The sequence below is a fragment of the Pantherophis guttatus genome, chromosome 2 (assembly GCF_059756535.1).
Source record: "Pantherophis guttatus breed Tessera chromosome 2, ASM5975653v1, whole genome shotgun sequence".
Lineage (NCBI taxonomy): Eukaryota > Metazoa > Chordata > Lepidosauria > Squamata > Colubridae > Pantherophis > Pantherophis guttatus.
The window spans coordinates 147,743,035-147,754,031 of record NC_142064.1 but is presented as its reverse complement, the minus strand read 5'-3'; the positions used below and the strand labels follow the sequence as shown (position 1 = coordinate 147,754,031).

At 40.2% G+C, this 10,997-nt stretch overlaps 1 protein-coding gene across 6 annotated transcripts in view; it reads left to right on the top strand.

Moving 5' to 3' along the window:
- The first annotated feature begins 240 nt into the window (after positions 1–240).
- BPTF (bromodomain PHD finger transcription factor) overlaps positions 241–10,997 on the top strand; it is an 84,749-nt gene continuing 73,992 nt past the window's right edge. For all 6 annotated transcript variants that reach the window (XM_034412635.3, XM_034412634.3, XM_034412631.3 and 3 more), the window contains exon 1: positions 241–1,151. In XM_034412635.3, the coding sequence (XP_034268526.2) occupies positions 476–1,151 (676 nt within the window). In that variant the 5' untranslated portion in view covers positions 241–475. The remainder of the gene's footprint in view (positions 1,152–10,997) is intronic.

The following is a 10,997-nucleotide window of genomic DNA, read 5'->3' as shown; positions in this document are numbered from 1 at the left end:
CCTTACGGAGGGCTAACAGGTGTCAGGGGTGATTTGTGAGGCGGGATGCTTCCTGAGAGGATGGAAGTGAAGCTGAAACCGGTGCTCGCTCCACATCGAAAATGGCTGGGAAGCCGAGCGAGGGTAGCCGCCGCCGTAGTCGTAGATAGCTCTCGGGCGCCCCTCGGCGGCGAAGGCCGGCCTAGAAAGCCGGTCACGTGAGGCGCTCTGGGCCTGCCGCCGCCGCCGCTTCCCCCAGTCAGAGCGGAGCGATCCGAGGCAGAGACGAAGAAACAAGATGGCGGCCGGTGGCGATCCGGAGCGGGACGCCGGCGATTCGAATTGAGCCTTCGGCCCTCGCAAGTCGGTGGCGCCCCCTCCCTCCCCCCCAGAGCTCCGACCGCGGGGAGGAGGCTCCCGGCAGCCTCCCGCCGGACCCGAGTGCCCTCGCCCCCTCGCTTCTTCTCCCCCCCCTCCCCTCGGCTAGCGCCCAGCGATGCGGGGCCGGCGAGGCAGGCCGCCCAAACATCAGCAACCTCCGGCGGCCCCCGCTCGGGTGAGCACCCCGGCTCCTCCCGCCCCGCCGGGCCCCATTGGGGGTCTGAGGTCCCGATTGCGGGGCAGCAGCCGGGGCAGGTGGGCGGCTTCGGCCCAGGCGGCTGGGGCTGCGGGGCCCAGGTCGAGGGGGTCCGGAGCTGGCCAGGCCTCCGCCGCCGCCGCCTCCTCCTCCTCCTCCTCCAGGGGGGGCGGCAGGAGGAAGGGAGGCGGCGGCAGCAGCAGCACCCCTGGTGGGGGAGGCAGTAGCGGTAGGGGCCGGGGTAGGGCTGGAGCGGCGGCGGCGGGGGGAGGAGGAGGCGGAGGCAGCCGGAGCAGCAGCAGCAGCCAAAGCAGGGCGGCCGCCTCGTCCAGGAGGAGCGGCGGTGGCGGCGGCGGCAAAGTAGTGTACGACGATCATGAGAGTGACGAGGAGGAGGAAGAGGAGAGCGTGGGGTCCGACGAGGAGGAGGAGGAAGACGGCGAGGCGGAGGAGAAGCCAGACTCCGAGGAAGAGGAGGCGGTCATGGACGACGACGACGATTCCGATTACCCCGAAGAGATGGAGGACGAGGATGATGCCAGCTATTGCACTGAGAGCAGCTTCAGGAGCCACAGCACCTACAGCAGTACCCCAGGTAGAGAGAGAGGGGGGCCGGCAAGGGAGGGGGGGTGTTGGGGGGGGTCGGTCCTTTGCGGGGGAGAGGGGCGTCGCTCCGCTGGTCCGGCACCGGGCTTGGGGCGAGGGGCTGGTTGGGGCGCCCGAAGTGAGGGAGCGCGGCGGGGGTAAAAAGGGGGGCGACTGCATGCAGACCATGCAGACGGCGGAGAAAGAGAGACTCGGAAGGGACTTTTTCGAGGAGGTGAGGAAAAAAAAAGAACAGGGCGGCGGATGCCTGAAATGCAACAATGCCAGAGCTGCAAAGGAAACAGAGGAAAGGGGTGGGGGAGCTCATCCTGTTGTACTTGGGGAAAGGTGGCGTTTGTAAGTAAATATTGGCGTAGGAGGATTTCTCTACGTCGGTTTGGAAAGGGACGAAGGGGCTCTGCTCTCGGCAGACAGTCCAGGTGAGTTGTAGAGTCTCCTACAACAAGGCAGATGCGTTGTATCCTGAATGTTAATTGGGCGGGGAGTGTGTGATGTAAATGTAGTGTGCAAGCCTGTTTCTGTGCTTCAAATTAAAATGGGCATCTTCTTTTTGGATGTCAGCTGCTGTTTTTAATTTTAATAGCTCTGTGCTGTAAAACTGGTTAAGGGCACTGAAACTGTTGCTTGTTTGGCCTTTTCTGTACTGTGGTTTTGCTAAACTGATAATTGTTAGAGCTCACTTTCCGCTCTTAATATAACCATATTATATGCTTACATAATTTAAATTATAATATTGGTTATATTTTATTTCCAATAAGTATTAATAGAGTGCACATTATATAAAGCATTGTTTGACACAGTGCTACACTTTAAGTGTGTCTTAAATTAAGTTCCATTGAACTTCTGAGTAAATATTGTGTTCAAGCAAAATGTTATTAGGTGAGATTGCATGGACTTAATTTGTTCTGTTTGGTAATTTTTGTTTCTACTTCTAAATTAACATAACTAGATAAATTGAAAGTAAAATATTTTAGTTCAAGGGAAGCAATATGTGATTTGCCAAAATACAGTTTATTGGGGTTGTGATTAAATGGACATTTATACCATATCATGTCAAGGATTTTTTAATAGTTCTAGGTATTAATGTATAGGTACAACGATAAGGTACAGTAGATACATTTGGGGTCTTCTGAATGACTAAAAGACTAAATGAGTCTTTTCCAGCCTAACATCCTTCATTTAGATTAGATTACAATTCTTATAAATCACAAGTAGAATTTTGCTGATTGGGGAGTAAGTGAATTATGTACATTTGAAGAATACCATATTGCCCTCCCTCCAAATAAATTAAGCTATTTTTTCCAATTTTTATAAAGCAAACTTTCTTCGCTTCACAGGTCAGAATAGATTGCATAGAAAAGTATAAAGCTTTGTTTATCCATATAATGTTTTTACCAGCTCAGTGTTTATTGATCTCTCTTTGTTTTGATTCCTCAGTGCCACAGGAAATATTTTATACAATTCAGTGTTTAACTAGGATGCTTGAATTAAATTTGTCCAAGGAGACAAATTTCTCCAGGAAAGCAAATAACAAAGCTGTTTACCCATGCTCACAACATGGAATGCATTTTTAATTATATGCACTTATGATTTTGAATGAACTTTAGCATGTATAACACTAATTTTGTGACTATAGACATTATTGTATGTAAGATTATTTTTAAAGATTAAAAAGTAAAGATTCTTGTCAATATAATAATGTATCAAGCTTGTATACTGGCTGATTCTCAGTGACTAATAACAGAGAGAGTAGCCAATTTTATTTTATAGATATATTTTACCATGTTTTCTTATTGTTTTACTTAACTATCAGTGATAATAAAGTTTGGTACTTTATAATGAATGTGCCTGACCAAAGTCTCATTGACCACAGCAGTGTGCTAGTTTGCAAATTTTATTTCTACCTGTTGTCCTGTATTGTTCACATATATGCAGTATTACTGTAGCTTTATATGCAGTTTTTTTTAAAGTTTTCTTAAAATGCTAAAGAACAAAATATTTCTAAAAAATACTTTTATTTTGAGCCGTATGTTTTTTTTACTTAATAGATTTTTGTTCTGCCTTTGTTTTTGGTCAAATCTAGTTAATGTATAATTTAGCATAGAAATGTGCAAATTTTTGCAATCCAGACATAGAACATCATGGCCATCATATCTCACAACTTCTAGTTCAAGGAATTTACTTCCCGATATAGTCCCGAAACTGGCATATTTCACACAGCAGAGATTTAGCATTGTCTGGATAGGGTTCAAAATTCTCAGGAGTACTCTGGAATGTTTGCTTCCTGAATTGCTGAATTTTGCATATCCCTAATTTAAAGCAATAAGCATATGATAATTATTCATATCTCTTCCTCAGTTTCCTAATTGTGCCATATCTTGTGGGTCAGTATTTTTCTTTCAATTATCACTTGTACAAAAGTGTCCTTCCCACTACTCTTTGGAAGTAAGTATAAAGCATGAATGGTGAAATCCCATGCCTTGGTTCCATCAGCAGTAGCCATTTTCACTGATGGAATAGGGGTAGGGAGCTTCCCTTCTCTTCATCTAGATGTTGATGTACAGCCTAACAATCCACTGTGAAGGAGTGTAAAAAGCTTAATAAAGGCTTAGCAGATTTCTAAGGAAAGGAGTTTGATAACTTGAAGCCATTGATGTAGAAAATTAATAAAAGATGTCATTTTTGGGATGGTGCACAAGAAGCAACAATTCCCTATCAGTTTTATTGAAAAGTCATCTTTGGACCAAACTAATTTTAATAATCATAGATTTGTATCCTTTATTTCGTATTTAGAGAAGTAATACTGTAATTCCAGAGGACCTTTTAGAAGAAACTTGAGTATTATGGCCCATATTTTGGTTTCTCTTCAGATCATACCAATCTTTCGTCTTAAAAGTATTATAACCCATATGTGATATGGAGTAGCTCTTGAGTGTCCTAATAAACTTTATCTTTTACCAAGAGAGACATATCTATGGTTGTGGTAGTACTCTCAATTCAATGACTTTTGATATCATTGACCATAGTATTCTTCGTTAGCATTTGAGATAATTGTGGATTAGAGGTGCTGTTCTGCTCTTGGTCATGATCATAAAGAAACATCTCAAACCTTTTAGGAATTTTAGGTTGTGAAAGAGGAAAAAAGAAAACTCAGAAGACTATATATGAATCATATTAAAAATAACACAGAGCAAAAGTGTAGGATAGGTTAAGTGCCTGCTCTGTGACCATCTAGAAAAGGATGTGTTGACTACTAAAAACCATCATACAATCAATAGCTCCTCTTACACTTCCCTTTTTGTATACTGGATGTTTGGTGTTTTAATCACAGGAGATCTAATCTAGACTTTGTTTGGTCTTCAGCATGCCTTGATTTTACCCATTGCCTCTAATTTTGTGTGGATTCTTAAACAGGAGCAATAAAAATAAGAATTGTGACCTTCTATGTACCATTCCCTACATCAGAGGTTAGCCTGCCATATAAAACCATCAGCCCAGAGTCCCTAAAAGAATGTGGGCCACAGTTGTCCTAAAAAAGTTTGTAAGTACAAACAGGACCCTCTCAGAATTTAGTTTGCTTTGCTTGGATTAAGACATCAGTGAGATCAGTTTTGACAGGATTTGATTATCGAGAGGAGGAATAGGTGAAGGCAAGGGTGGGCCACTATGGCCCTTTTACAATCTGTGGACTTGGCTCAGAAATTCTGGGAGTTGAAGTCCACAGGTCATAAAGGGCCATAGTTGCTCACCCCTGAGTTAAGTAATCCCTTTGATATGAAACTAATTGCTGGTGTTATAAGTTTTGTTAGGAAGGAAGTCATATAGTCATTTTAGGGAGTCAAGGTATCACAGAATTTTGAGATTCTCTTAATTAAACCTAATCTGTAAATTGTGCTTGAGAAAGGCCAGGAAGACATGGCTTTTTACTCTGACACTGAGGCAGAGTGAGGGTATTTTGGGTTGGGGAAACCCAAGGGGATGACTGAGGTACCAGGTGTTGGTTAGTTGTGGGTTTTTATCGTGAGCCGCCCACACTTGTATTTTACAAAGGGGAACTATACAAAATGTTTAAATAAAAATAATGGGAAAGATGTGAAAGTCTTCAGGAAAGCATTGAATAAAGCTTATGATATCCTTGAGGCATATGGTAAAATAGAAGCTGAATAATATTACTTTGTATGGTATATCAAGGAAGTTTATTTCTAGAGGAAGTTTTAGTTGTGGTAAACTGAAAGGTGAAGAACCACTTATTTGCAGCACTAACATGTTTGCAAGGGGCTCAAGATAATACAGAAGCTTCTGCTTACTCTGAATATAGAAGCTTCCCACCCCAACTCCTGATGGGGTTCTCCTTGTATTTTTCGGAGTATAAGACTCATCGGAGTATAAGATGCAGCTTAGTTTTTGGGGAGGAAAATGGGGGAGGGGGAATACCAGGTATTCATCTGGCTAGTGTCCTTAGTCTGGTCAGCTTCTGCACATTAGTCTGCTGGTTTTTTATCCCCTGCTTGGGGATAAAAAACAGCTTCTAAAGCACAACTGATCTTTGGAGAGAGAAGCAATGAGAAAAGCAGGCAAACCAGATCGCTTCGCTTTACTCACTAGTGCCTTGTTAGGGCTGAAAAAAAGCTACAAAAAAGCTACAAAAAACTACATTCTGGGTATAAGATGCACCCAAATTTTCACCCTCTTTTTTAAGAGGGAAAAAAGTGTGTCTTATAGTCTGAAAAATATGGTACTTTAGATTTGTTGATTTTTAAAAAATTTCTAACTTTGACCTCCTTTTTGCTAGAGATAGCTAATATTCTTTTCTATACTTCCAGTAGCTCTGATATCCAGACTTAATATTTTTTTAGTCTTTAGTCCATTTAGGCTTTATAATACATCTAATTTCCAGAATATAAGAAACAGTCTTTTCTCCATATGTACATGTCTCAAAGTTAATGAGTGAATAAAAGAAGTTTTCTCATCTCTTCCTTTTCTTAGCACCACTAGTTAAAAAAATAGTTTTGCATTTTAAAAAAATTCTAAAGGTTACAATTCTAGTCTATCTCAAAGTAATTAACATAAGTAACTGTTTTTTGCTATTTATTATTTAGGTTACTTATTCTATTTTTACATTGTACATCTACACTTGTACCCATTATGCTGTTTTCTACTGAGGTGAGCAGCATTATGTGGCCAGTAGAAAAGGAGTAAGAAATAATTGCTCAAAGAAATTAAAGGCATGAGATCAGGCAAAGAAAAGAAAACAGCTAAAACTAATTTACGCCTCCATATCTTTCTATTCTTACAAACCATCCTTGCTTCCTCTGCGCCTAACAACTGCTTCATAGGTTGCCTTTTGTTCTTCAGAGTTCTTGCCTCTTTCATTTGGTGATTTTCAGCTCCATCTCTTTGCAGCTTTCTGTGTCTTCACCTTCCTCTTGATTCTTTCATTTAATATATTTACAGTATTTTGCAATTTGAGCCTTTTTCTCTCTATATGACCAAATCACTTTAAATAAACTTTTTTCATACCAGTCACATTTTTAACATCCAGTTTGCATCCATTCACATGTCATCTCCTTGAAAAAGTGAGCAACAATCACTTATTAAGTACCCAAAATATCCCATTTAGACTGTAGTTAATTTTGGTTTCTCCTAATATACCCAGCTCTCACTTAGCCAAAGTACAGTCTTATATATAGCCGTTTTCTTTCTTTGGACAGACAGCTATTCCTTGTGCATTTATCCGTAGTTACCATAAATAATCAAGTAGACACCACACTGCCTTGTCTTACTTACAGTTTAACATTGAACTATTTACTAAGCAATGTATTGTTTTCGCACATACATGGCGTTCTATGAGAGATCATAATTAAAGTTTGTTCTTTTGTTTGTACACCTTGCAGTGCTAATGCTTGCAGTTGTGAGGATTTTTATATACTGTTTCTTAAGTGCTGGCATGCTGCTTTGCTGTTAAGTGCCATTGTAAAACAAGGATTGGGTAACTTAAAAGTGAATTGTATTGTGTTTGTAGGGGGTTTTTTTTTGTGTGTGTTTTTGTTTTTTTGCCATTTTTATGTAGGCGTTCCTGAGACCTGAAAATTATGTCAAGGGTTCCTCCAGGATAAAAAGATTGAGAAACATCAGTGCATTCTCTAAATTAATATGTTTAACATAATCTTTCTCAATGCATGCACATATTTTTAAATCACCTGCTGAAGAGCAAAAACTTGGTACATAACCCCTTGTTCTGCAGAAAACTACCTTGTACAGCTCAATTTTTTTTCAGTCTCATATTTCATACCTTTTCATTCAACATTTTGACACCTTCCGAAACTAAACCACCTTAATATTTATTTTTACTCTTGCTACCTTTTGTTTTATATCAGGTATTTTCCAATTGTCAAGCAACTGCCACTCTGTAAGCAAACTACATATGCATTTAATCATTTCTTCACTTATAGTCTACACTTGCAGCCATGCAGTTTGTTGATATTCTTACAGCATTTATGACTATTTACCCACTTTCCATTTATTACTTTTTATCTAACATCCACTTAAAACTAAATTAATTAGGAGATTAATTTATGTCCCAGTATCTTTTCATATAGGATTGTACTTTTTCTTTCTGCAGTTATTCTGTTTTCATTCTCATTTCTTTAACATTTTTCTTTCCATGTCAATTTTTCCCAAGAGCACCCCTTGACGCTACCAAAAATTGGCCTGTTCAACATTCAAAACCTGTCATCACATTTTAGTCTTTCATATTTCTCTTTGTCTTTCAACATAATCAAATGGGTCATGGTTTTAGACTTGAGTTCCATTGGATATACAGGAAGTCCTTGCTTAACAACAAATTTGTTCAACAACTCACAGTTAAGACTGTGCTGAATGAATGGTATTTACGCTCAGTCGTCAAAGTTATGACTCTTGCAGCACACACACACACCCCGGTTGCATGATCAAAATTTGGGCACTTGGCAGCCTACCCATATTTGCAACCACAGGGACACTTCAGCTTCCCCCAACCACCTTCCTCCTCCTACCTTTGCCTTTCTAGCCACCCTGCAAGCCAGCATTCTTCAGTAGTAGTGGCAACACAGGGGCTGAAGTAGAGGCCTCAAGGATAGTAGGCCCCAGACGGTCTACTTCAGCTCCAGCACTGCCACTGAAGAGTGCCACTGTACGGGGCAGCCAGAAGTACAGAGATTTGGGGGGGGGGGGGCAGGTTGAAGAGGAAGCAGTCCCTTATCTTATTGAGGCTCAGGCTGGGAGCAACCAAGCTAGGAATGGTTTGGGTCGGCATGGGCCTTTGCCTAACAATTCGGCTAACAACCGTAATGAGGATTGACTATGCTAAGTGATGTGGTTGCATGATATATACTTTACAACTGCATCATTGACGGAAATTCCAGTCCCAATTATTGTCTTGTCTTGAGGACTATCCATATGTACATACATACATATGAGTAGACTTGAACTTAAACTTTGCAAATGAAACAGATAACTTTTTTTAAAGAGCTATATCACTAGTCTCATCCGTTCTTATTCCTTGAATGGTCCTGTCATTTATTTATTTTTTGTAATCATTTGTCTTGTTCCCACCAATTCATTCATGTTACCTAGAAAAATACATTTTTCTTCTGGATTGTATTCATTCAGAATGTTGCATAATTTTTCTCCAAACTCACCTCTGGTTCAGATCAACATTTACTGGAGCATAATATGTAGTTATCACGAGCCTGTGGATTCTTCCTTTAATGCACACTTACAACAGCCTAGATGACAACCATAAATATATTTAGACGTGCAGTTTAGCCGTTGCATTCATTATGAAACCCACACTCCCTTTCCTAAAGGCTTCCAAGCACTATTATGGTGTTCTATGTTAGGATTTTTTACGGGGGATGGTGGGGAGAGAATGTGATTGCAGTAAATATCTTTATTGGGGATGGAGATTTGAGTGCAAATTGCAGTAATCCCAACAGATTAATTTTCTTATTTGTCAAGCAATTTAGAAAGGGTTAACTGTGTGCTATTAGTGTTTTGCTGTGAAGAGTAGCAAAATAAATAATGTAGCCAGTTTTCTTATTTAGAAGAGTAGACTCCCTCATCCCGAATCATGATTTGTTTAACCATTATTGGTTGAATTGGCTAACGTTGAACTAGAAAATTTATTCAATCTTAGATAGTGATTTACCAACTACAACAATCATCTCCAGAGTTGGAATGAGCGCACCATTCAGGTGAGACAAAGGGAAGTAGCAATCTTTGTCCATTTTCCCTTTGTTATGCAACTATTTAGCTTTCCCAAACTTGGCCACTTCTAGGTCTGTGGACTTCAACTCCTCAGAGTCCACAAACTAAGGTTTAATATAGAATTCGACATTCCACTGGGATTTGAAATCTCTACGCCTGTAAATTGTCACAGTTGTGAAACAACAGTAGACCAGCAAAAAGTTCCTCCATTCTCCAATCTCACATGAAAGAGAAAGAGAAGAAGTGGCAAGTACCTTCGTCCCCAAATCCAACAGGCAATTGCTGGTAAAAGAGCAGGCAGCAGCTTGAGGCTGTCCTCTGCCGAACCATTGTTTATTTCACCCTTTCTCCCTTCATTTGAACTACTGTGCAACCTTAAGAGAGGGATCTGCAAAAAATAAAAAGAGTCTAGCTCAGTCCTACCTTTATTTGAATGTGGGATCACTTATACAGGATTGTATATCTGTTCATATGCTTTGGGAATATATAGATCTAGAATGAAGATTGAGATGTCTAAATCTCATTAGTCTTAACTAGCATTTTTGAACACGGAGATTACATTTTTTTCTTCTCTGAAGGAGCCTTCAAAAGGGAGAACAAATGTTGCATGACAATTCTCTGATTTTGAATGAGAATCCTTAAATCCAACTGTGGATCAGTAATTTGCAAATTATAGGGCAAACTTCCTTGTATATAGTGCATAGGTAAATGTCTATGGAGATTCTCAATCATTCAGGTCATGGTTGTCCCAAAGGTGCTTTTTCAAAAGGAAACTGGACGTTGTTTTTCCTGGAAGAGGTTTTGCTTCTCATCCAAGAAGTTTCTTTACTTCTGAAAAAGATCAAATTAGCAAGAGCAGAGGTATCAATAAAAATACTGTTTGCATGCTTTTATTAATATATTTGATTTTACATAGTAAGCTTTGTCTAGTCTGTAGACGTTCCCCTTAGAATATGAACATTTCATATTTGTCTGGTTCCTGAATTAATTTATTAATTGAATTGCATTATTTTCCAGATAGGTTTTTTTAGAATTCTAGAATGAAGCAGCTGTTTCTTAGCTAATTATATCATGAAACTTTTTTGCAGAGAATAAACCACCAAAAGCAGAAATGTTTTGCCTGCTCATAAAGTTTGATTAAATAGCTGTTGATTTAGATACAGGTAGTCCTCGACTTACGACCATAATTGAGCTCAAAATTTCTGTTGTAAAGTGAGGCATTTATTAAATGAGTTTTGCCCCATTTTACGACCTTCCTTGCCACAGTGGTTAAGTGCAATCACTGCAGTTGATAAATTAGTAACCTGGTTGTTAACTGAATCTAGCTTCTCTGCTTGTCAGAAGGTTGCAAAAGGGGATTGCATGACCTTGGAATACGAACCAGTTGCTAAGCATCTGAAGCTTGATCACATAGGGATGCTTCAAAGGTCGTAACTGTGAAAAACAGTTGTGAGTCACTTTTTTCAGCACTGTTGTAACTTTGAACAGTCACTAAATGAACTGCTGTAAGTCAAAGTCTAAGTGCTATTGCTACAGATACCATTGTAACAAGTGAAAATTCAGTCAAGATTGTCACTGGCGATATTTC